Below are 27,757 nucleotides of genomic sequence, written 5' to 3' on the forward strand. Positions count from 1 at the left end.
CAACTCGGACTGAGGATGCAGAGGGGGATCCCAACACTGGAGGGAATCCACAGATTACCAGGCAGCACCCACGGAGGTCCCAGGACATGGGGACAAAGAAGGTGCAAATTGCAGTTGCTGCAGCACTACAAAAGGAGGCCCCACGCCGCCGAGAACAACTCAGCGAGTTGAGCATCGCAGGATAGAGTGCTGGGGACCTGGGCCAGGCTGTGCACAAAGGATTCTTGCAAATAGTGCACAGAGGCCTCATGAGATAGAAATGATGCGGTGCAGAGGGGTACTGTTCCAAACCAGGAGGGCAAGCTCTTACCTCCGCCAAATTTGGACAGCTGGACCTTAGGACAATCTGTGTCGAAGACGTCCCCCCCCTGTGTTCCAGGGAGCACGCTTGTTGTCAGGAGAAGAGTCCCAGAGAACCGGTTGTCATTCTAGAAGGTGCCTGCTGGAGCAGAGAAGTGACTCTGTCACTCCACAGGAGATTTCTTTGGTCCTTATGGTGCAGGGTGAAGACCAGGAGTCCTCAGAGCATGCACACCTTGGAAACTGATGCAGTTGCTGGCTGGAGCTAAAGTTGCAGAGTAACAGTAGCCTTCTTGGATACTTTGTTGCAGTTACAGCGGTTCCTGGAGCAGTCCGCGGTTGATCCGACGGTCAGAGGATGAAGCAGAAGTTGCAGAGGATTCCTGGTGGAAACTTGCAAGCCAAATCTGAAGAGGAACCCACAGGAGAGACCCTAAATAATCCTGAGAGAGGGATTGGCTACCTAACCAGGTATGCACCTATCAGGAGGGGTCTCTGAAGTCACCTGCTGGCACGGGCCACTCAGAGATCTCCAGAGTGTCCCCACACCTTGGAAAACAAGATGGCTAATACCAGGGACACACTGCAGGAGCTCTGGGCACCCCCTTGGGTGGTGATGGAGAGGGGAGTTCTCACTCCCCTTACCTTTGTTCAGTTTTGCACCAGAGCAGGGGCTGGGGGTCCCTGAACTGGTGTAGACTGGCTTATGTAAGGAGGGCACCATCTGGGCTCTTCAAAGCATTTCCAGAGGCTCTGGAAGGCTACCCCTCCCAAGCCGGTAGCACCTATTTCCAAAGGGAGGGGGTGTAACACCCTCCTCCCCATGGAAATGCTTTGTTATGCTTTCCTGGGACTGAGCTGCTCAGACGCCAGGAGGGCAGAACCCTGTCTGTGAGGTGGCAGCAGATGAAGCTGCAGCGCAAGCCTCAGAGAGCTGGTTTGGCTTAACAGGGGATCCATGGTGGAGCCCCCAGGACGCATGGGATTGGCCCCCCAATACCAGATTTGGAATGGGGGACAATTCCATGATCTTAGACACCTTACTTGGCCATATTTGGAGTTACCATTGTGAAGCTACATATGGGTATTGACCTATATGTAGTGCACGCTTGTAATAGTATCCCCGCACTCACGAAGTCCGGGAAATTGGCCCTGGACAGCATGGGGGCATCTTTGCTAGTGCAATGGTGCCCTCACACTTAGTAACTTTGCACCTAGCCTTCAGTAAATTAAGGTTAGACATATAGGTGACTTATAAGTTACTTAAGTACAGTGAAAATGGCTGTGCAATAGTGTGTGCACTATTTCACGCAGGCTGCAGTGGAAGTCCTGTGAAAGGGTTTTTCTGAGCTCCTTATGGGTGGCAAAACAAATGCTGCTGCCCATAAGGATCTCCTGGAACCCCAATGAGCTGGGTACCTAGATACCATATACTAGGGACTTATAAGGGGGGTCCAGTGTGCCAATTGGAATTGGTAAATGAAGTCACTAAACTATAGTGACTAATTTGGAAGCAAATAGAGCATATGCACTGAAGTTCTGGTTAGCACAACTTCAGTGACACCGTTAAGTACTACTGACAATACACACAATAGGCCACAAACTATGAGCACTGGGGTACTGGCTAGCAGGATCCCAGTGAGACAGGCAAAACACACTGCCAAATAGAGTTTTAACTATGAGCACTGGGGTCCTGGCTAGCAGGATCCCAGTGAGACAGTACAAACACACTAACACACACTCACAAACAGGCCAAAAGTGGGATTAACCATGCTAGAAAGAGGCTACTTTCTCACAATGCCTAAATTGGTCCAGGTATCTGGCGCGCGTTCCATCAAGTTCGGCCTGAACTTTTAACTTTTTCCTGGTCTGGCATCATCAGGTAACAACAGTTGCCACTTTGTGCTTTTAGGCACTATTTTTACATAAATCCTTCAAATTGCATATCTCTGGTTCTACTGATTGGATGTTTGGTATTTTAGCCTTACGTGATTTATTATTTTTCTAAATTAGTGTGGGATTTTTCTTGGGTTGTGTTTTCACTTTATGTTTGTGTGCTGAGTAAATGCTTTACACGTTGCCTCTAAGTTGAGCCTGACTGCTTTTGTGCCCAGCTACCAGAGGGTTAAGCACAGTTTAACTTGGAGTTAGTGTTTCACCCTGATGAGAATTGTGGTTGCTACTTGGGTAGGGTTTTACGACCCTGAACTAGAACTCAAATTTCCTGAATATATTCGAAGCAAAAGCATTTTGTTTAGCAGGGCAAATCATTGAGCAGCGTAATACCACTTAAGCTTGCAAGTTGACCAGACACTATACCTGGACCCACAAAAAAGATCCATTCTGACCTTTGAGCTTTTTATTGACCATTTCTCATAGAAAGAAAACAAATGAAATTGATGAATCAAATGATTCAATTAGTTTCAGTCACTAGTAGTTTTTTTTAAAAGCCGCATTCAAGTCAATTGTTTTTTTGTGCGCATGGGATCCAAGTCCTGTATATACCTATTGTTTTAGTGTGCCTCATGAAGAAAAACAAACAAAATATGTTCATGAACTTCTCAATGTATAGATGGAGGGTCTCCTCAGTATGAAAGGCTCCTTAATCCATGGCATCCATGCCTAAGCTGTCTCAAGTCCAGTCCATTGAAACTGAATTTATTCATATCTGTATGCTGAAAGTTACACAGTTATGGCTTGACCCCCTCAAGGGCCATGTGAGCCGAAACACTAGATAGTTGTATTGACCCCCCATATGCCTATGTCATCACCCATGGAACATACAACAAATAAAGGACACGTCATGCTTTACTCTGTAAACTGAAAGATTGACTTTTATCCAGAGACCTGTAGAACAGGCCAGGTTGTTAAACCAGAGTAGATTATAAATATGCCATCTTGGCAAGCACTATAATGTCCTCTTCAACATCACTCAAACCAAATGTGTCATGTGACAACAAGGCTGATTTCATGGAAGAGAAAATGTGACTATATTTCTCCAGATCCAAAGGATCTCTATTGGCTCCACTTAGAACCTAAATTAAAGTGTAAACTGCTGGCTATCAATTTTAAAATGCATCTGCAACAGTTGAATATCTTTGTTCATCTTTAAAGATCTCTGGTGTCAGCAAAATCTAAGTAATCTACATAATTTCATATTTAAAACCTAAAAGCTTTAGAACTCATAAAGAATATCTTTGTGGTTCTGTTGTGGGTGCTTAATGCTGGGAAATTCCCTGATGGACAAAGGACACTTGAAATAAGAATAACCCCAAACTGTTTCTGAAAGTGCAGACAGGAGTTCCACATCTCCTATTTGCTTTGACCATGTAATTGTGACCAACTTGATGCTCCAGTTGCAAGTTCTCTTTGACCAAGCATTGGAGGTCTCCACAGAGTCCTCTGAGCACTGCTGTGGAACTGAGCTGGGGTCTGCCTGGCAAACAACTTCCCAGAGGTAAAGGGACATCACCTGCATTCTTGGATTGCTGGAAGAAGCAGTTCACCTGACTTGAAGTGCCTAGTAGCAAGCCTGCCTGCTGAGAGAAGGATGGAGCCTGCCAGCCTTGCAAGAAGTGTGATGTGCAGGCAGAGCCAGGAGCGATGAAATCCCAGTGTTGATTGGATCCACTATGAGATGGAAGACAGAAGAAAGTGGTTTCAGAGCCATAAGAGTGTTGGATGCCAGTCTTTGCATTATTGCAGTTCCAGGCCGGAATCACAAACCTATATCCAAATTTGCAGCTGAATGTAACTTCAGGTGATATCACCTCTGTAACAAGAACGGCTGCACTGAATGTGCCACTGTGAACAAGAAGTGTGTTTGCAGCAGCCCTCGCCTCAACTTTCAAGAAGTGTGTCTGCAGTGGTCCATGCTACTGTATTCTCGAAGGACTCCTATGGCTATCCAGTGTTACTTTGTGACCACTGTTTCAGGTAGTGTGGCTCACCTACAACATGTCATCATGTAACTCAGAAGCGGAAGCTGATAGAAATCTGCCACTTCCTGAGGGCACCAGCAACTCCAAGTGTTCATGCCGGAGTGGACCTTGGACGGTCCACCCTGCTAACATCTCTCACTGGGGCATGCCTGGACTGGCAGTGACTGCTCCTGTGAACATAGCGCCTCCTCCTAGAGGTGGGAGCAAGTGAAGATCTGTACTCCTGGATCCCTGCCAGCCACAATTTGTGCAACAAGACCCGAGAGTTGGTGAGCACTGGATTGGCCATTCAGTTATGCTGGTACTCGGTGATTTCCGAGTTGTGACTTTGCACACTCCCACACTACCTTCCTAAAAATCCTGTGATTGTTCACCATCACTATCACTGAGAAGGAAGTGCTGAAGTGGTTGTATTTGCCCCAGTGTGCCGGGCCATAGTAGGGTGCACCCTAAAACATCAGAGACAAATTACCTCAGCCCACAAAAGCTGTGCGCTAAGGGCCCCTGCTTGCCTCCAAGCACCTGAAAAGGGTCTAAGAATAAAACTTGGCGCTTCGACTAGATTCAATAAAATAACTAACCAGAGTACAAGTAGCAAGTACGAAACATATTTGTGAAAGGGAAAGCAGATAAAGCACATCCCCATACCACTGCATACCCTTGTATAATCACTAGAAAGGAATCCGTGTTGCAGACCAGTCAGCATAGTCAAAGGAATCAGGAGGCACTGCCGTTTATCTTTAAGGTGCCGAAAGGTAGCTAGAAAATACATAGAGATGTTCACTTCTTTTTCCTCCTTTTCCTGGCCTTCTGTGAGATTGATTTGATCCAGAAATAATGCAACGACCAACACTGCTAGGACACCACAACCTGCAAAAATGGAAAAGAAAATTAAGGAAAAAACCCTATTAATGGTGTCAGGTATCACTTGCAGCACAGTCAATAGTACACTTTGCCAGATAAGATGGTTAGCTACATACAGTATATCAGAAGCGAAACAGACCTCCTCTGTATAGGCTAGCTACTAAAAAGAAATGCTACCCATCCCAGAAAACTTTAACCCCCTTATGTTAAACTTAACTTTGAACACAATCTATTTTTATATTTTCGTGTTTTGGTGCTTATTATTTTTGTCATTGCAGTTTTCTGCTACAAGTCTTTAACATATGCCAACGGCAAAAACAGAATTCCTAATTGTGGGAAAACAGGGCTGATTGCAGAGGCCCCCTTACTTTTTGCCCCCATTTTCCACTTTATGCTGGTGTTTTCCTGACTCTGAAGGTGCCCTGGGTACTGCTAACCAGTCCCAGGGCCTGTGCTCTGTGTAAAATCAATATGCAAATTAGGCTAATTATAATTGGCTAAGTTAACCTACCTATAAGTCCCTAGTATATGGTAGGGCATGTAGGTTTAGGGACCACAGCATAGGTGGTGCACACCTAGGTGCACTGCTGAGGTGCCCAGTGTCATTTTAAAAGCAGGCCTGCCTTATTTTTACATATAAGTCACCCCTAAGGTGTGCCCTATGTGCCCCTAGGGCTGGGTGCCATGTAACTATAAGCAGGGACTTTATAAAAATAGATTTATAAGCCCTGGTGAGGTAAAAACAGCCAAATTCGTTTTTCCCTCATGGAAGTAAATGGCCTTCATAGGCTAGAATGGGCAGACTTTATTTTAAATTTTAAAGTCTCCTTAAATGTTACATACCAAGAATTTGGTATCAAATTGATTGTTGTAATAAATCCCACAACTTCCAGTTGGATTTAATATAACTTGTCCAGGTAAAAAGTTTAGACTTTACCTAAAAAGTTGCCAATTTCAGCTCTGCATTGTTTTTGCTGCTGTGCTCTGATTGGCCAGCCTGCAGCAGCTTCTGCCAGGCTACCTTGATGAGGTGTGAAGTGGCCTGACTTCACACAAAGGAATGTGCTTGGGGGAGAGAAATCTCCCCTCAGCAGATGGTGAGGCAGGAAGGGGGAGGGCGGCCAAACTGGTCTTCAAAGGCAGAGAAGGACATTTGAAGCACCCAGCAACACCCCCACATCCTGCAACCCCAGACAATTAGGTGCCCCCTTGATTAGATTAGGAGAGGGCAGGAGAGGGGTGTGTTTATGATTTTTAGCCACACCAGTGGGTGGGCTCAGTCAGATGTAACCTCCAAAAATCAGATTCATCCATGTTGGATTTTTAGAGACTGTTGCCTTCCGGGATGGATTTTTGCCACACTTCCCAGGAAGTGGTCATCACAGGGGGACGACCCTGTTCCTGATTGGAGAACCAGGACCCCCCTGCTTTTCACCCAGAAGCAAGGATAAAACTGGCAGACCTGCACCCACACCTCAGATCCCCTCCAGAATTCAACAAGAAAGGAACTAAAGAAGAAGAAGGACTGCCCTGCTGGACCCCTGGCCTGCACCTGGAACCTGCACTCAGAAGGACTGCACCAGCTGCACACTTGGGCTTCACCACAAGAAGGACTTTGCCTGGCTTCAACTGGTTCAAGGAGGGACTCCCTGTTTGCTACAGGTGAAAAATTGCTAACCAGAGTCCCCTGCACCAACTCCTGAAGAAAGCGACCAGCTGACCACTGTCCAGTGGCCAAAAAGGAGTTTGCGCCAGGTGCATTCTGGGAGTTGAAGTCCGCACCCCCCAAGGACCATCACAGAACTTCTGGACCCTTGGGGTGAGCTGTGGACCCCAAAAGAACCTTAAAAGAACATCTGGGTGAAGCCCCAGAAGTTTGGAAAAGATTTGAGAATTTTGGGAAAAAAGCTCCAGAGAGGGACCGACCCGCCGCGGAAATTCTAGCCGGCTTGCCTCAACCGCGACCCGGCCTGACTTCGTGGTTCGTCCCGGTAAAGAAAAACATCCAAAAAAGAGACTATAAGGGGGTTATTCTAACTTTGGAGGAGTGTTAATCCGTCCCAAAAGTGACGGTAAAGTGACGGATATACCACCAGCCGTATTACGAGTTCCATAGGCTATAATGGACTCGTAATACGGCTGGTGGTAAATCCGTCACTTTTCCGTCACTTTTGGGACGGATTAACACCTCCAAAGTTAGAATAAGCCCCTAAGTCCGAACGTAAAAAGTTGACCGGGACCTCCCAGCCATCGTATCCGAGAAGGGCTCCATGGACGTCGGATCAAGATCCAGGTTTACCCCGGTCGAAGGATTTTCATCTCGAAAAAACGACTAAGTCCGAAGGTAAAAGTCTCCACTGAGGAAACCCACATCGCGTATCCGGACAAGGGCTCCAGGAGGTCGGATTCAACTGGCAGGTTTGTCCCGGTGAAGAAAAACTTCAAAATAAAGACTAAGTCAGAAGGTAACTTTTTAACCGAGGCCTCCCGCGACCTGTAGCCGAGGAGGGCTCCATCGCGGTCGGCCTGAAAGTTTGACTTTGCCCCGGTCGAGGTGCAACCAGATGACCCGATTGGCGCTTTTTGTTTCTAAGCGCTAGAAAAGTAATAATCCTTTAAAAATTCATATCTCCGGTTCCCCTGAACCGATTTTAATCGTTTTTGTGTCATTTTAAAGATAAAAATATAAACTATTTTTATAAATTGGTTTTGGATTTTTAAACTGTTTCCTGTGTTTTATTTAATTACTGTTTTGTGATATTTGAATGCTTTACACTTTGTCTCCTAAGTTAAGCCTTGACGCTCGTTGCCAAGCTACCAAGAGTTGAGCTGGGATTAATTTACTGAGACCTAACTGTACCTATGTGGAGGTTAGTGGCTTGTTGCTAGGTGTAGGTACCTACCTGCCCTACCAATAACCCATTTTCCAACACTAATATTTGCCAAGATCAAGAAAAACACGCCCAAACATAGCTCAACAGCACAAACAAGGACTAATATGAACCCAACTTGCTTTCAATGTTTAGTCCCTTGGATTCACCCTGGGCACGAACCTCACCCTCTCTAACTTATTGACTCAAAAACCATTATGGGCTGGTTCTGGGTTTCTCTGAGGAATAGAGAGAAACCATTGCACAGAAACAGCGACTTCAGAACCGCCATTCAAACCCTCATACTCTTGCAATGGTATGCTGGCAGTACACTGCTCCACAGCCTCCCAGTCTGCTACATTGAGGGCATCATACATATCAGAAAAGTCCTCATCAGGGGCCTAAAGAAATATGACCATATCACCCCCATCGTGAAGGAACTCCTCTAGCTCCCCATGCTGCACCGTACCATCAGCAAAACCAGCTGCATCATCTACAATGCCATCATGACCGGCAGACCTGCATATCTAGGTAACAAGCTCAGCACTGTCATGGTTACCAGGGCACCAGGTACCTGAAGCTGGAACAACATCCCTGTTTCAATGAGGACAGTACTGATCCAACTTGGGAAAGACTTGAAGACATTCCTTCTTTAAGGACACAACATAACAACAAAGTAACAGTATACTTCTGCTCTCATAGCCCATCTAACCCCCACACTTGTTTACTGTTTCTTTGCCTTTGACCCAGTACTGCACTCCATGCATCCTTTGTGGTACGGTTGCACTGAACAAATACCATATGCAGTCTGAATACGCTCCTTTGGTGAATTGCTGAATGTCCCAGACCAAAGGGTATCAATGGTTTCTGTGAAGTATTAGGGAAAGATTTGAAGGTAGTATGTAAAAAATGAAGCTGTTGATTTGTGAAATACATCTTGTTTTATGCCATAAATAGAGACATCAGGATGATTTCCAAAAATTGGAGCAATAAGGCTGGCATAGGCAGTAATTCTTATGGGAAAATGGGACCTGGTAGTAAAAATATCGATAACGTCAGTGCAGGGAGACTCTCACCTCCTTGGGGACTGGTATGAATACCATTTAGGGGTCTCCAGAGGCCACTTCTGGACGTTGTATAATGCTATGCAACGTTTTGATGTTATATTGTTATATTTGCTCACCCCACGCTGATTGTGCGATTTCCACTGCTTTCCATTGTAAAATGCATCATGAAAGGGATCAGTTTCAGGGGTGATCTCTACTAAGGATGCTGTCCATTTCTCTATTGATTTGCTGCACCTTCTGGACTTAGGGCCTGATTTAGATCTTGACGGAGGGAATTCTCTGTCACTCATGTGATGGAGATGCCGTCCGCCTTATTGAGGTCTCCATAGGATATCATGGGATTGTAATGAGGCGGGCAGGATATCCATCACATATGTGATGGAGTATTCGCCTCCGCTAAGATCTAAATCAGGCCGTTCGTCTATTTGCCAGACTTACTTATGGCTACCTCTATTTTAAAGGCTAATATACTTTATGGCAGGTGATTTCCATTATATTTTTGCCTTCTGCATTACACTTTAATATTTTTATAAACATTTACGTTTGTCGTAATTTAATTATCTTGAGCCATTAGAGTCAGTACTTATTTATTGACTATATTTTGAAATGAGGTGTTGAATATTATCTTTAGGAACACAGTTCCTTATCTATTCTTAAGGACAACACCTTCCCTGACCCTGGATTGGGTGTTTCATCTTTGTCATGCAGATTATCTGAGAGAAAGCATCCACAAGTACAGTTAGCTGAAATAATGATAATAATTATGTCCCGTGCAACTGAGTTAAGTAAAAAAGGCATTTAAATATATGTTGTGGGCATGCTTGTGGGTGAGAGTGTGATTATGTGTGTGAGAGTCTGTGTGTGTATGTATGTGTATCTGGGTGTGTGTGTGTGTGTGTGACTGAAAGTGAGTGAAAGTCGATGACAGGTAGTAAGTGATAATGTATGATACTGAGTGTCAGTAAGGCAATATGAGTGAGTCAGAGTGTGCAAGACTAAGTAAGAATGGCTACAAGTGAGTTAAAATGAATGAGTGGGAGGGAGTATTAGAGATTGGGAGAATCAAATTGAGTGAGAATGAACTAGAGTGACAGGGAGGGAGGGAGAAAAAAGAGTTAGTGAGAGCAGGAGTTAGTTCAAGTGAGAATGATTGAGAAAGTATAATTGAGTCAGAGTAAGAGAGAATTCGAGTGAGTGTGAATGAGCAAGAATGTGTGAGACAAGCTGTGTGTTAATAAGGGAGAGTGAGTACCAGGGAGTGAGAGTAGGAGTGAGTGAAAATGAATGAGTGAGTGCAAGATAGTGAAAATGAAGTGCTAGTGAGTTAGCGAGAATGAGTGTGAGTGAGTGAAAGTAAGTGAGAATGTGGTATTATACTTAGCTTTTGGCGCTGGTGGGGCCCCACTCAACGGGGACACATGCAAATAAATTCCCCTTCTGTCCCTTATGGGGTCAGGGAGACTGTTGTGCTCAGGGTCGTGCCCATGAATAGGAGGGCTGCTCCTGCACCAAAATCCCTGGGAAGCATGTTGGGTGCAACACCACAAATCTGTCCCTGGGGCCAGAAAACCCATGTGACGTGCTTTGGGATTTTCCCTTGTTCTGATGCCTGGGCAACTGCCACTCCTTTTTTTCTATGGCACCTTTATTTTTCTAATGTCTAGTAGGCTTTCTGTCCCCCTCTCTCCCGAGGTAGATTTGGACTAAACACGATGCTTTCAAAAAATAATTTAATAAAATATAGTGACCGTAGTTTAAAGAAGCTTAGTACATTTCTGAGCTGGAGGAATTACAATGGTCATGCACAGCATGGAGGAAATTGTTACAACTGCTTTTTCGGAAGACTATACTTTAGCAACTTTCTCTAAATCATATCCTAATGATACTTCGCTTGCTTAAAAAATCCTTGTTTCTTTAGTTTTTATTTTGACAGAACTTTTACAGTTCTCAACGGTTCAAATTGTTCTGAAACACCTAATAAACCTCTTTTCACTAAAAATCGAGAACAATCATCACATACACACAAAAAACATTTGTAATGTCATAAATGAATGCGAAAAATATGTGTGTGTATGTGTGTGTGTACGTAGACAAAGTATATTCATATACATTTATATATGTGATATGTGTTATATACCATAAAATACATATCTCATAGATAGATAGTTAGATAGATAGATAGATATCATCTCCAGGCTCCCCTTGAATACCTGTAACTGTGTAAGCACGTACCTGTATAAACTCCCATTAAAATGTAAATTAAAACAATTGAAGGCCGTGCTGTCTCTGTAGAATTAATAGCACCAATGGTCATATCTGGACAACTGACAGCTCCACAATATGAGTAGTTCAATGCGTGCCCTGGAGAATCGAAATAAAGCCATTACTCAATTAAAAGTCTTTTGAGACCAAGACTAAACACAAGGAAGTGTCTTTATGTATCCATTGGGATAGTAGGGGTGCTGAAGCAGTATAACGTTTTTAAAACATCTGTATTAAAATATTACGTGAGTGAAGGTTAATAACATTTCAATTTAAGAGCCTCATACTAAGCAGAAAGGTACCCACCACTTTGTGCAAGTTACATCACCATCCGATACTCCCATCTCTCTTTGTGCCAAATTAATATATCAAATTAAAATACAAAAACACTCCTGTGGCAGTTGGATATTGGCAACGACTCCATTTGATTGTGGTTACTGGACATAACTGACAGCTTCATTCGCCTCAGATTAGAACGAATTACCCCTAATCGTTCTTCTGTTCCAACTTAGAGGAACCATTTTGAGACTCAGGAATGAGGTGGGACAATGAACAAAGTCACCGTGAACTACTAATGAAGTGAAAACACTTGCTAACAATCGATATAAGCGAGTTAATGAGCGATAGGAATGAAAGGATGAATGAGTGACTCAACAGGTAATGAGGTCTAACTCTACAAACTGAATTGTTTTATATGGATTTTTCTTCATTAATGAAGAGGCGAGGTCAGCAATTTCAGAAGTTTCGTTTTTGAGTGGCCATCATGGTTAGGGGTACAGGTTGTAGGTTCTGTAGTTTGAGCAGTCAGCAATAATACATGAGCCACACATCATGATTTGTCTTTCCTGTGGTGCTTTTCCTGGAAGTAGTTGAATGGAGAACTTCACAGGCAATAGTGGGTAGAAATGCAAAAATGTTGCATACTGAAACATCGTCTTGTATAAATATTGTGTCCTGAGTGCCTTTTATAAAATGATCGTCAAATTGAAGTTAATAATTGAAAATGTACAGCCATATTTTTGTAGACATTTTTTAGGACACAATACTTATGTGAGAAGATAGTCTAACAACGATGTTTTAGTACAATACCTTAATTATTGCAGCGGGGGGGGGCTATGCCTGCATATATAAATGTGTGAAGTTCATTAAATGGATACATATGTTAATAAATGCACTCAAATAATTTCACAGAGAGCCAGATGCAGAGCGCCAGATTCACAAAAAGGCTGCTTGCAGCACATCGCTTTGCGTTGTACTGGAAGCAGCCTCACCCTACCCCACCCAACACACATGCATTGTTTTCAGTGAGGCCGAAACTGCCTGCCTCATTAAGATTTATGTATGCATGCGCCTCATTGCGAACAGTAGATAATGATTGGACCATAGCCTGAATGGGCCAGCCACCTCACTCCTAGCATTTACATTTGTAGTGTGCCAGCATTGCGACTGCAGTCCTTTAAAGGTACTGACTTGGACATTGAGGAGGCATATAGTTGTACGCAGGAATGCTCTATGCTCCTCCCATTGTCAGTAGGCTGCAAACGCACAATTTAACTTTTTAGATATTAACTTACACTTTGCTAATAGTTGTTGCCTGAGCTCAGCATTTGGCACCATTAGTTGATTTTAGACCGCATTAGAGGTTGCACATTTGTGCATTTCATGGAAAGTCCCAGGGAGGTTGAGGGGGGGCTCCCCTGGCCACCCCCTTTCACTTATTTTTGTGTATTGGGAATTGGGATTTCCATTTGTGCAGTCATTTGAGCTGACTTTATTAATGCAACTTCATTTGTGCGTCACGACCCTAGAAAAGAAGGATTTATACTTTTTGACGCTAAACTGCGCTAATGCAGTTTAGCGTAAAAAAGTACACCGCTGGCTAGCGCCATTCCACGACACCGGCCGGGCGTCTTATTGAAGGAATAGCGCAACCTGGCGCAAAGGGTAGGCTAATGTCATGGAGAATGATGTTAGCTGGGTGGGGGTGGTGGTATGGGAGAAGGGGGTTTTGCACCAAAAAATGACATTAGGCTGTTTAGAGTAAAAAGAAATGACTCTAACCAGCCTAGCGCCATTTCTTGATGCAAAACCTAACATACTACATGACTCCTGCATTATAAAAGACAGGAGTCATGCCCACCACATCTATGGCCAGCACAGGGGACAAGGGTCTCCTGGGCATGAGCATTGCACCCAGTGCCATGTAGGGAGGCCCATTTCAGGACCCCCAATGGCACTTTATAAAAAATCCCAAAATACTTACCTCTACTTACCTGGGATGGGGTCCCCCATCCTCCGCTGTCCCTCTGGTGTGGGTGCCCTTGGGGCCTGTTCCACCATGGGAATAGGCCCACAGGTTCCCTAACGCCTGCCCGAACCCAGGCGTTAAATAATGGCGCTAAGCAAGCTTAGTGCCATTGTTTAGGCCCGCCTCCCTCCAATGCACCATTTTTGCACGGGGTGGATAAATAAGGTGCTTGGGCCTTAAAGATATTTTTTGCCTGGGTACACCTACCGTGCATCTCATTGACGCAAGGTAGTTTTCGGCAGGCAAAAAATTACTTTAACTCCAATATTTTGACGCTAGACAGTTTTAACGTCAAAATATAAATATAGAGTTAAGTTTGCGCTGAAATTGCGTAAAAAAATGACTAATTCAACACAAACTGTGTATAAATATGCCCCTAAGTTTTAAGTGAAGTAATTGAATGAAAATGAAAAGAAATACATATATAATATTTACCATTAGTGGGTCTCTGACTAAATATCAAAGAAGAGATGAGATTACCCCATACGCCTGATGAGTGGAATAACAGGAAGAATATACCAAAGTACAAGCTGACAATGTGTGTCTTGTCTTTGCCTTTTTCCTCTGCATATCTGATGCCACTTGTTGTAAGATATGTGCTTTGCGCAGTCCAAAGAGGGCCTCCTGCGAACCCCAGGATTATAGAAGTCGGTATCAAAGTGTACCTGAAAAGGACAGCAGTAATTTATGGATACGTTTTATCCTGAAAAAATATGAATTACAAAAATACCACAAACCATTTTCCTTTTCAATGACATGCATTATTTTTTATGTAACAGGGTTATGCCTTAACTTTGCTTTCTCTGGCTCTGGAAAGAGACTTCACAGATGGGCTGCGACCAGTGCTTAATTTGAGCCAGTGGATGCAGATTGGGTTTACTGGTACTTATTTTTGGGCACGACCGCTTATTTTACCTCATCAGACTTTGACCCAGAGCAAGAGAGAAAAAAATGCAAAAAGGAGAAAGAAGTAACACGAAGAAGATGTAAAAAGAGTGGCAAAGGGAGAAAGGAAGGACGAAAAGGAATGCGTAGGAGCGATTTTGAGGGGCAGAGGGTGTCTGGTGATGGATTCATGATGCATGAGGTGAAATCAATTCCAAGCAGTCTTCGTATTCAGCACCACTACATTTTTCAGCACCACCACAAGCTTCTGAGGAAAAGTTTGGACGCTAGCACGTATTACTTTACAAATGAAACACTGGCCATGGCAAAATGATACTGTTTGCACCAAATATAGAGTATTCTCTTATTTATTTCACACTGGCATGCCAGAGGGTATAATTGGGCACTAGGGCTTGGGATCCACACTGCGACTGCCAGACGAAGACTGAGGAGGTGCGAAGCAGTTAGACAAAAAGCAGTGTCTTCCGGATTTTTGTTAACAGGGCGTGTTGCATAGGCGAAGGCACAGAGCAAAAGCATATTAGAAGTGAATAACTTTACCTGACAATCCAAGTTCAGTATTCATGACAAAAGTGTGAAAGCCATCTTGATGGAATCAAAGCTGTAAAACTAAAAGCAATCCCTACAAAGGATATTGCAGTAAATTAAGAAATAATAGCACTGGATAACAAAAAAGTATCCCAAGATGCCACCCCAGAAAAAAAGAGCTCAAATCTAGCCCAACTATCTCACTCTCTCTCACACACACACACTCACACAGTTGCCCAAATATAGCCCAATGGTAAGAGTGTGCAAAATACTTAAGTAATTTGTAGAACAAATATTCAAGTGATCAACTCAATAAAAAAAAACATAAAAATAGCCACTATTTTAAAAGTCCTTTGTCGCAATTTGAGAGCTCAGAAAATGTGTCCTCATTTTAGCTTTCTAGAGCACTAAACATAATTTGTATGAGAAAAAACCTTCATTTTGTTCATTTCTAAACAAAATGCTTTAGGTTTACCCTTTTAATTCCACCAAGATGACTTCGGATGTGACACACCTTTGTCATAAATAAATAATGTTAAAACACTAGTTGTTCATTAGAAAGCTGTGGGGAGGGAGAGGACAGGAGCACAGCCTTGGACAACAGAGGACAGGTGTGTGGGAGCGAAGCAGAAGCAGGAAGCTGACCAAACTGGGCCAGCAGGAGGGGCATTAACAACACAACAGGTGGGAGGGGCAGAAGCACAGCAAGAGACCTTGGAGGGCAGGAGGGAGTGGGCAGGAGGGAGTGGGCAAGAGTAGCAAGTTGGAGGGTAGTATCAGCACAATGGACCATGGAGTGCAGGAAGAATAGAATAGGGGCATGCACAAAGACAATGGAGGGCAGGGAGAGGGAGACAAGGGCAGCAGGCAGACCGTTCAGGGCAGGCTGAATGGTCAGTGATGGCACAGACCATAGAGGGCAGGATGAGGGGGCAGTGGTAAACCAATGGACTATGGAGGGAAGGAGGGAATGAATGGGGCACAGACTCAGACAAATAAGGCCAGAGAGAGAGGCAGGAGCAGGGGCAAAAAACTGACCATGCTAAGCAAGCAGGAGGTTCAATGGCAGCACAAGATACAATACAGGCCAAGCAGAGGGAAAGTGACAGCACAGTGGACCACAGAGGGCAGGAAGAAGGGGCAATGGTAACACAACAGAACATGAAGGGCAGAAGGCAGGGGTAGGAGCATGGACTTGAACAATGAAGGGCAGGGGAGAGGGGACACAGGCAACAAGCTTCCCACACAGGGGAAGCGGGGGAGTGAACGGCAGCATAACAGACCACACAGAGCAGGCAGGAGAGGGAGTGGCAGCTTAATGAACCATGAGAGGAAGGATGGTGGGGGCAGTGGCAGTGGTAATCATAATTCCTTACATGAACGAAGGAAGACCGGATGAAGGTGATGGAACAGCAAGCTGATTATGCAGTGCAGACAGGAGGGGCTTTGGAAGCAAAACACAGCATGGAAGGCAGGGGTATCGGCACACACATGGACAACAGAGGGCAGGTGCCAGGTGGTCAGAAGCAGGGCAGGGAAAGCAAACTGACCAAGCAGGGCATGTAGAAGGAGCAGTGGCAGCACAATGAACCACACATGGCAGACGGGAGGGTTAGTGGTAGCACATCAGTCCATGGTGAGCAAGAAGGAGGAGTTTGAGGTATGTGTAAATGACCATGGAGGGCAGAAGGGAGGGGCTGGACCAAGACATCAAAGTGTGGGGGAAAAGGGCGAGGACTGTAAGTTGACCATTTACTGTGGACAGGAAGGACAGTAACAGCACAGCAGACCATGCAGGTCGGGCTGGAGGGTCAGTGGCAGTACAAAAGATCATGGTTGGCAGGTAGGAGGGAATAAGGGTCTGGACTCACACAATGTAAGGCATAGGGGAGGGGGCAGGGACAGAGGCAGCAACCTGACCATGCTGGCCAGACAGAAGAGGCAGTAGCAGCACACCTGATCACAGAAAGTAGGCAGGAGGGGCAATATCTGCTGAATGGATCCTGGAGGCCGGAAGGATGGAGCAGGGCCACTCATATGGACAACATAGGGCAAGGGGAGGGGGTAGCGGAGGGGACAACAAGCTAATTATAGAGGGCAAAAGAAGGCAGTAGTGGCAGCAGACCACACCATGCTGTGCAAGAGTGAGGGGCTGGGGCATGGACTCGGACACTAGAGAGCAGGAAGGATGCCGGTAAGAACAGCACTCTACAGACATAGAGAAAGTGGGAGGGGCAGTGGCAGCCCAAACGACTACACAGGGCAGGAAGAAGGGGCAGACAGAGGGCAAGGGGCAGTGACAGCAAGCTAACAACCCAGGCCAGGCAGGAGGTCAGTGGCAGTACAACATACCACGCAGTGCTGGAGTGAGGGAGAAAGGATGTGGACTCAGACAATGGAGGGTAGAGGGATGGGGAGGGCCAAGAAACTAACCATGTAAGGCAAACGGGAGGTGCTGTGGCAGCTCATCAGACAATACAGGGCTAGAGAGAGGGGGCAGGGCCAAATGCTATGTGCAGTCAGGATTGGCTTCAGATGGCAGGTTAGACAAAGGGCCAGGCCAAAAATGGAAGGCCAGTGGCAGCGAAGGTAAGCAGACCATAGCAGGTTGGCAGCTCAGAATCAGAATAGGTTGGCTTTGGGGCCCGGACAAAGGCTATTGCAGTGGGTTTGGTTAAAATCTCCTGCACACAACCCCTGCTGTACATAGTCAATGGGTGTTGCAATGGTTTATAATTAAAGTATTGTAATAAGGAAGAGTCTGCTCTTGCAGACTGCATTTTTTAAAGCAATAGAAAGTCTGCTGGTTTGAATGGAGCCTTCCTGACTCAATGTACATACACAGGTTTTGACACATCGCCTTAAAGGTTGTGGGCTGCAAGTAAAACCCCATGAATTTATATTACCGAACAGCAACATATAAAGTTGAACAAACACATTCATTACTTCTAACATGACATTTGTTGATAATGTCCAGAAGAAAAATGTAAATTGCAGTGTACTATTATGGTAAAATGAGATGTTTTTCTAATATTATAAGCCAACCAACCCTGAAACAGAAGCTTTTTTAACCTAAAACAGAACTTACACCCCAGATCTCATTGATAAAGGTAGGATGTCTTGTCTAAGCCTAAATGCCACAAGCAAGCATTTGTCAGGCATTTTGTATTAAAACTATGGGATATATATGTATATATTGATAAAGCCAAAGGTTATAGTTGGGTTGACATTTTACCCATACAAAACCACTGAAATTCAGCAGTTATAGTTCCACTTATTGTTATAATTATGTTAAGAAACTACTGTATAACTCATTGCCCAAAGTTACTTTCCAGCACAAGGTATAGTTTCTTCAGATAAGTATAACTATGACTGCTGAATTTCTATGGTTTCGTATGGGTAAATCATCAACCTAACATCCCCGTAACCTTTTGTTTTTTCAGTGAAATTCTATGTTTTTTTAATGCACAGGTTAATATTAGTGTCAGGTTGCGGCAAGCCAATCAGGGCCTTGCTTTTCCCCCGGATCCGAGGAGGGTCCCAGGAGGATCATCAAATCCACGGATCAGCCACAAAAAGGCATATTTTTGCCCATGAGGTATCCCTAAGGGAGCCCTCCATGTGTCCTATGGGGACAGGCTACCTGTATCCTGACCCTTTGTATGTTTTTCCACTGTTTTATTTCCCACCCCCCCCAGGCAATGTGAAAACACTAAATCGTGGATGCAACTTTTCTGTCAGGTTGTGGCCAGCCAATCAGGGCCTTGCTTTTCCTCCAAATCCGCAGAGGATACGCAGAGGAACTGTGTCCCTATATATACTAATTTGGTTTCAATGTAATAACTAGAAAACTACTTAACTGATTTACACCAAATCATAAAAAGGTCGCTTTCTGGACCAAGAGCTACCTTTTTACCAAATTTGGTGTAAGTCCGTCAGTGGTTTGGTCGCTATACCTGTTCAAATTCCCTATGGAAATTAACATGGAGAAAACATTGTTTTGGAACCCGCCCTTTTTCTCAGTCCCCGCTTGACTGACCACCCTGAAACTTGCCATGCAGCAGCTAACGTGAAAGAAACTTTCTTTGGAAAATTTCATGAAGATTCATCAACTGGCGCCAAAGATTTAGGCAGGATTTTGTGTAGAAACTAGGTTGCAACTATACCAGGCCCTGTGTCCAGCTTCCCACAGCTGAAGGCTGTGTGCAGCGCGGGGCTGGGTGGTTGTAGGAGTTGGCCGCAGGCCAGGCCCAGCAGACAACCCCACTGCGCATGACCAAATGCTGTGCGCAGCACAGGTTTGGGTTCTTATAGGGGTTGACCACAGGACCAGACCGCAGGCCAGGCTTTGGACAACCCCAGCCGTGCATGGCCAAAGGCCATGTACTGCGGTGGTTGTACTAACATATAGTAATGAAAATTACTAAATGTTTAAAAAAAACATAGAAATTCACTGAAAAAAAACAAATGTTACAGGGATGTTATAGTCAGGAAATAGAAATTAAAAAAACATGGAAATTAATTTAAAAACCTAAGGTTACAGGGACGTTATAGCTAGGCTCCTATTCTAAATGTACAAAACCATAGAAATTCACCTGTCATAGTTAAAGTTATCTCAAGTAACTATAACTCGTGCCCTACAGTAACTATAACTGGCAGTCTTGTCATGCACTGCTAATTACCCCACAAATTACGGCACTCATGACATCTTTAACAACATCATTGATAATTGAGCTATAGTTACCTTAGGGCAACCTTACCTTAAGTGAGTATATATATATATATATATATACATATATATATATATATATATATATGGAACTTTCTTTACACATACATGTTTTTGCAGGCAGTTTTTTTTCTAACCGGTTTTATATACTTTTATTATTATTATAAATAATACTATATTACAAAGGTTACTGTTTTTATAGTACTATTTATGTTATAATTCACATAATTTTTGATAGTTTCTTAACAGATTTATTGACATTTTTTAAACATTTTATATAATTAGATCCTTTAAAGTCCCATAGTCCCATAGTTTTCTATAGGGAGATGGTCTTTTCATTGTTTTCTGTAACAACCATTTTTTCCACTCTAAGGGCCTCATTACGATTCTGGCAATCAATGGACCGCCATGGCTGCATTGGCGGTCTGACCGCTGTCAGGTTGGTGGTCAGACGGCCGTATTATGAGTCATTGGGGCATAAGGAAAAAAGACCACTGAGGTCCCACCAGCACCGCATGGCAGCACAGACCGCCACGCTCGCAAGGCAGCACAAATAGTCTGGTGGAGACAGTGGCCTTATTGTGAACTTGACAGAGGAGTTTCCTCCGCCACAAATGTAACAGATATCCCAGGCGCCGTATTACGATCACCATAGAATATAAAGGGATCATAATATGGCAGATGGGATATCAGTCACACTCCTCCATCAAGGTCGTAATAAAGCCCAGTGTTTCTGCCAGGCACATTATGACATTGCACACCACCAATCTGGCAGTGGCGGTCCAACAACCACGTCTCAGCAGGCGGAAACAGGGACTATAAAGGGAGATACCCACCGGCAGTGCCGACATGGAGTCCTTCACGCACGTCCTGCTGCTGCTGCTGATCATCCAAGGTGCACAAAGTCCACACTGCCGTGGGTGCAACCAGATTGTTGTGCCACTTCATATGGGGGTAATGCTACGGGCACTAAGTACAACTGTCATTGTGTCTCGAGTCGGAATCAGACACAAGGAAGGATACATGCACAGTCACAATACGCCCCCTTTGAGCATCTCACTCACATTGCACCACAAAACTACACAAAACACATGTCTGCTCACCTGAGGCACAGGGACAGTGAAGTGTACACAACATTGTTTTACACAGCACCAACAAGACACCAACATCACACCTACAAATACAACTCAGACATTCACATTGCACACATGCCATGGACTGCTGTCATATTCAACACACATATGTATGGATGTAGCTTGGAACACAAACACCACAACCAGTAAACAGCCTGCAATGGACACACAGATCACACACATTGCAACACAGTGGAAGGACAATGGGATGCACAATAGATACAAAGACAAATATCCAAAGCTCACTATGCAAACAACAGCTTCACAATAGGGATGGGGCCAGCAGGAACACTTAGGAAAGGTGTCTGCAATGGGACACATATCACTTTGCACACACCCCTAAAACAACATTTGCACAGGAACTGGCCCTTCAGGTGTCTCTGACAAACAATACTAGACCAAAAGTACATGCCTCTCTGAACAATGAGAAAGGGCAAGTCAGCAAAGCACATACAACTCCAACTTCATGGGACATACCTCTACATGAACTAGCTGCAAGGTACTCACAGTTGAATAGACACATGCAAATGCAAACAAAGCTAGCACAATTTAACACACTCCATGTCTGCAGAAACAAAACTCAAGCTCCCACATGTTAGATGAATCCATAAGCCATATCGGGGGGCAAGTCTAACACCATACACGCTCACATTGGACAACACAAGATGAAATACTTATCATAACAAACAGTAAACAATGCCACGACACCAGCATTGCATTTACACCCACATATCCATACAGTCTACATATACCCTGGTATTGGAGGAAACCAGCACTGCCCACACAATCAGACACTGCAAACAACAGCAAATGGATCAGCAAGTAGGCTGAAACAAGCACAACTGTAGGAAGACAAAATATGTCACACAGGAACAACATAGACGTAGAAAAGGAATTGCAGGGCAAATGTATACCCCAAAAAAACACTACTCACCCCCTTGGGTTTATTTAAACCAACTTTCAATAATCCAAGGCCATTGGCCAGTCCAAGTTATCGCTAGACAAATAGTTGCCATGTAACTATAGACCAATTACTTTAATCGTTTGTGTCCTGAAAGTCTTTGAACACCTTCTCCTGGGTAGGAACCAGGTATGGATTAATGATAATGATGTTTTGTCCCATCAATAAGCCGGGTGTCATAGGAAAACAAGCACTACAGACCAGGTCTTTTGATTTTTGCTTCTGTATTGAAAGACGGTGGAAATCGGCATACGCAGCACATATGTTGCCTTTGTCGATCTCAAATCAGCTTTTTACCTGCCTCCCCAAAGAAATTGTGTCAGGCTCTTAATTTGGGTATTCCTATGGATCTCCTGAGAGAGTTAAATCGATTACTCGAGGGATACTGTGCCCGGGTCCTTTCTTTAGGAATGCCTTTGGAAATCCTGAGAGTGTTAATTCGATTACATGAGGGCAACTATGCCTGGGTTCGTTGGGAAAACCAGGAAGGATTGATTGAACCTTTTTCTACACTCAAGGGGGTACGCCATGGTTGCATCCTGGCTCCCACCTTATTTTAATTATTTCTTAATGACATTGTTTCCTTCCTTTCTGGATTCTACACTGATGTGGGAAACACCCGGAACAACGACTCCTAAACCACGAAGTCGTGGAAAACTAAAGCGAAACAACGGTTTCGTTTTCCACGACTTCCTGGTTTTCGTGCCTTAACCGCGCATGTGTGAACCACGTACATGCTGGGTTAAGGCACAGGAGAAGGGAGTTGACGCGGTGAAGGAGGAAGTAAGTTGGGCTGGGACTGGGGCCGTTTTTTTGGGGGTGGGGGCTCGGGGTGATTAGTGTTTAGGGGGAGAGGGGGTCAGGGTTTAGGTTTTAGGGGTATATTGGGGGATTGGGGTGCTTTAGATTTAGGGGCGGGTGGGGACTCAGGGTATTTTTAGTTTTTTGGGGTGGGGTGGGGGGCTTGGGGTGATTAGGGTTTGGGGGGGCAGGGTTTAGGTTTAAGGGGTGGGTTGGGGGTAGGGGTGCTTTAGGTTTTAGGGGAGGGGGGTTGGGGTTGTGGTAATTTTGGGGGTGGGGGGGTTGGGGTGGTTGTGGGGGTGGGGTGGTCACGGTAATTTTTAGGGGTGGGGGTTAGGGGGGAAGCATGCTGGAACCGTGCATGCTGATCACTAATGCCTTTACCAGGAATGCCTTTAAAATGAAAAATCATTGTCAAGGCATTCGTGGTAAAGGCATTTGTGATACCAATGAGTTTGTTGTTCCGAACTCGTTGTTGATCCATGGGTGCTTGAAGCACTCGTGGTTTCAACATATAACCCACTGATGTCCCTACTCTGGCTGCTACAAAAATACCAGTTCTGTTTGCGGATGATACTTTATTGATCTCTATGACACCTAGTGGGCTTCAGCAAGTTTTATTTCGGTATCTTCTAAGGGCAGCTGAAGTTTCACTGGTGGTTTTCTTTGTATGTTCTATTAAGCATTTTAAAGTGGGCATAGCTAGTAGCTGACCTATGATGTGTTCATGTACTTTAAAGAGCACAGATCTCACAATTAGAACTCGCTTCACTTCCATTTCAGTGACATTTGGGGGGCAGTTGTGTTCTCTCACATTAATGACAAGGTAATTTTTTGTAGTAGCTCTCCCATAACAAGTGTAATAGCAGTATTCTGGACAGTTCCAATTGACATTCTTGGTAGGTAGGCTTTTTTGGCTATAAGTATAGCCCATGTGCAAGAGCGGTTGTTTGTCTTTCTCTCATCTGATATATCTTGCTCTTTCTGCCATTCTGTTTGAAAATAGTGTTAAAACAGTGCAATAATATAGTTAAATAAATTGTAATAATTTTAACTTTGCTGTGCTAATGTATAAAAAATATTACCGCATAACTTTTTGGATTTTATACTTACAGATGCGGTGTTGATTAGAATTGCAGTTGTTTTTTTTTTGTTTTTTTTCATTGAAGGTGTTTGAATGTGGATCATGTGGTTTGTTTAAAGTTGAGAAAAAAATTGTGTTAGTTATATTTTGCAAGTTTATTTTTGATTAGTTAGTCTGGTTGTGGGGTTTTAGGTTTATTTTTTCCATTCACAGTTTAGTTGAGTTTAGAAGTGCTTTGTTTTTACTTATAATGTGCTGTTGTCCAGGTGTTTGAGTTTGTAATTTAAGTGGTATTTGTAGGTCGTGATTTTGTTGTCCTTTTTCTCTAGTACCTAAAGGTTGGTAGATAAAATGTAGAAAGTTTGGTAAGTTTTTTGTGCTATAATGTATTACAAATAAGTTACTTTCAAGTATATTAAATGTGGTGTTTTAACTTACTTGTGAAGGTAGTTGTACTTTGTTTTTGTCTTTCAGTTTTTTTCTTTGGTCTTCTGTTGGTTTCTGACACCGGCATGTTGCTTTATTTACACGCGCTCCCGGTTAGCGCGTCTTGCCCATAAGCAGGTCCCCGGGAATTTAGTGACCCGGGCCGCTGCCTATTAAGAGCACACAAGTTTATATTAGTATTGTACCGCGTTTACAGTTGATGCATTCATGCATCTTCTGCCGCAAGGCACCTTTTCCATTGTCCTGAAGAGCCCGGATTCTTTAAGGCCGAAACCCGTCGACTGTTATTTCAAAGGAGTGACCAACGGAATTCCTGAATTATTGTACTTATAACTTGCGGATTGTATCGGACTTCTTTCCTTTGGACTATGGTCACTATCTGTTATTGTTACTGCTTGCCACTGGATGGTTAAAGCAGCCTTTGCTTTATATATTATGGTGCCCGAATGAATTTGTTGGGTGTGGTGCTTTATGTATAGGATTTGTATATATTTAGATTTTATTCGGTGTATTAGTCTTTCTAGTTGCACAGGTAATTCGTTGACACTATGATTTAATTATTTTGACTATATTAAAAGAAATTACTTTTCAGCGAGAAATTGAGGTTTTCGCTTGGATAGTTGGGTCTTCATTTTTTCCTTCTGATGATTTTCTTTGATGTTCTGTTGGTAATCCGGCATAGTGTTGTTGAGTGCAGTTTTAGTATTTTTTTGTGTGAGAAGTGCAGACAGTTTCTGTTAATTTTTATTGTACTGTTAATTACTAAAGTATTTTTATTGGTGAGTTTGCTGTACCAATAACAAGTGCCATATACCCCACAGCAATTGTGATAAGGCAGTCGGCAAATCTCTCTCATTGTGATGGAGTAGACTGTCCAACAAACTCTAAATCAGGACTTTAGTATTATTCTTGGGTTTGTTAGTGGCTAGATAACATATTGTGAGAAAGTTGAAATTCCCAGCACTATTGTCATTACTGAATGGAAAAATGAAATCCCTGAGGGAACTCAAATGGAATTATGTTACCAAAATAGGGTTACATAGAAAATGAAACTGGTCAGGAGTGATTGCCTTTCTAAAATAGCTGACATATTATCATAATGCTTATCAGAATTCAACGTTTATGGCACATAAGGAGAGAGGGGGCGGAGGAAGAAATGAAAGGACCAAAGCAGGATTTCATTCTCACACTGAGTAAGAAATTAATTGATAACCTGTCATTACCTATTCCATTAAATGTTTTGTGTAACATTTTGGTCTTTAGTGCATACCCAGTGACTGATAAAATATTTTTTTTAAAAGGATAGTGGAGAACAATAATTGATAATGTTGAGATTAGGTAAAGGATGGAGTAGGCAGAGTAATCAGAGTTAAAAAAATTCCTTGAACAGCTCAGTTGTGAGTTGCAACCTGAATGACATAAGAAGGTTTACGGTCCTCAAGAAAGACGGAAGGGAGTTCAACAATGAAACAGCTGTTCCTGAGGATTATTCACCTGCAATTTATCTCTGAGAAAACAGGGCTGATTGCAAAAGCCCCCTAAATTTTTGCCCCCATTTTTCATTTTTTGCTCATTGTTAGAAATTGAGTCTTTGGTTGGCAGTCAGGTTACCCCCTGTCCAAGCAAGGACCCTCACTCTAGTCAGGGTAAGTAACACACAATCCAAATTATCCTGTGCCCACCCTCTGGTAGCTTGGCAATGAGCAGTCAGGTTTAACTTAGAAGGCAATGTGTAAAGTATTTGTGCAATAAATTATGTAATAACACAGTATAGCAACACAAAAATACACCACAGAGTGTTTAAAAAAATGTATAATATTTACCTGATAACATGCAGGTCAAAACGATTAAAATGCAATATGTATATGTGGAGATATCACTGTAAAAGTGATATAAAGTGTCTTTTAGTCTTTTAAAAGCAATAAATGTCTCTTTCAAGCACAAAGTACCTGGTTCGTGTGCAAAATCTCCCCAAAGAACCGCAGAGGAGGAGGTGCATGGAAACAAAGGGGGTGTGCGTCTGATTCTCTGGCCGCACCGAGCATTGCGATGTTTAGTTTTCACGCAGGGACGGCGGTGCGTCGATTTCCGGTGCTCGGCTGTGCATCCTCTTCGGGTTGCAGGGTTTTCGGATGCTCCAGGGACGATGCGTGGATTTCCTGAGCTGGCAGGATGAAGTCTCCGGGGCTGCATCGATCTGATGGGTGTTGCGTGAAAATTTCTACTGTGCGGCAGTTGCTGCGTCAATTACTCTCAGGAAGTCGGGCTGCGTCATTCCAGCTCGGCTGTGCGTCCATCCAGTGGGCCATGCGTCGCTGGTGCTGCATCGGGCTGCTTCGTTCCGGTTCGGTGTGCAGTAAATTTTTCACCGCGGTGCAGGCTGTGCATCTTTTCTGGCAGGCTGTGCGGTGATTTTCACCGCAAAAGGAGTCCTTCTTGTAGAGATGAAGTCTTTTTGGTCCTGAGACTTCAGGGAACAGGAGGCAAGCTCTATCCAAGCCCTTAGAGAGCACTTCTTCACCACAGCCAGAGAGCAGCAAGACAGCAGGGTAACAGTAGGGCAGCAGTCCTTCACAGAAAGCAGTCAGGTGAGTCATTTTGGCAGCCAGGCAGTTCTTCTTGGCAGGATGCAGGTTCTGGTTCTCTTCTCCAGGAAGTGTCTGAGTTGGTAGGGGCAGAGGCCCTATTTAAATACCCAAACGTGCCTTTGAAGTGAAGGACACTTCAAAGAGTGGCTTAGAAGTGCAAGGTCCCATTTCAGTTCAATCCTGCCTGCCAGGGTCCCAGTAGGGGGTGTGGCAGTCCTTTGTGTGAGGGCGGACTACTGTCCTTTGACTTGCAAGTGTTAGGCCCTCCACCCTCCCAGCCCAGGAAGACCCATTCACAATGCAGATGTATGCAAGTGAGGCTGAGTCTCCTGTGTTTGGGGTGTATCTGAGTAAATGCACAAGGTTGCTGTCAACTAAACCCAGCCAGATGTGGATTGTAAGGCACAGAAGGATTTAAGTGCAGAGAAATGCTCACTTTCTAAAAGTGGCATTGCAAAAATAGTAATATTAAATCCAATTTCACCAGTCAGCAGGATTTTGTACCACCATTCTGGCCATACTAAATATGACCTTCCTACTCCTTTCAGATCAGCAGCTACCACTCAAACAATATATGAGGGCAGTCCCAATGTTAGCCTATGAAGGGAGCAGGCCTCACAGCTGTATAAAAACGTATTTAGAAGTTTTACACTATCAGGACATGTAAACTACGCAGGTACATGTCCTGCCTTTTGCCTACACAGCACCCTACCCTATGGGTTACCTAGGGCATACCTTAGGGGTGACTTACATGTAGAAAAAGGGGAGTTTTAGGCTCGGCAAGTACTTTTAAATGCCAAGTCGAATTGTCAAAGAAACTGCACACACAGGCCTTGCAATGGCAGGCCTGAAACAAGGTTAAGGAGCTACTTAAGTGGGTGGCACAATCAGTGCTGCAGGCCCACTAGTAGCATTTAATCTACAGGCCCTGGGTACATATAGTGCACTTTTCTAGGGACTTATAAGTA

At 43.9% G+C, this 27,757-nt stretch overlaps 1 protein-coding gene across 1 annotated transcript in view; it reads right to left on the reverse strand.

Annotated features, from left to right (window-relative positions):
* Positions 1-27,757, reverse strand: part of LOC138297052 (protein unc-93 homolog A-like) — a 168,438-nt gene that overhangs the window by 48,387 nt on the left and 92,294 nt on the right. Inside the window, exons 3-6 of the mRNA XM_069236562.1 lie at positions 14,048-14,277; positions 11,607-11,612; positions 11,275-11,403; positions 4,900-5,111 (exon numbers count right to left, since the gene is read on the reverse strand). Of these exons, the coding sequence (XP_069092663.1) occupies positions 4,900-5,111; positions 11,275-11,403; positions 11,607-11,612; positions 14,048-14,277 (577 nt within the window). The remainder of the gene's footprint in view (positions 1-4,899; positions 5,112-11,274; positions 11,404-11,606; positions 11,613-14,047; positions 14,278-27,757) is intronic.

The sequence above is a fragment of the Pleurodeles waltl genome, chromosome 5 (assembly GCF_031143425.1).
Source record: "Pleurodeles waltl isolate 20211129_DDA chromosome 5, aPleWal1.hap1.20221129, whole genome shotgun sequence".
Classification (NCBI taxonomy): Eukaryota; Metazoa; Chordata; class Amphibia; order Caudata; family Salamandridae; genus Pleurodeles; species Pleurodeles waltl.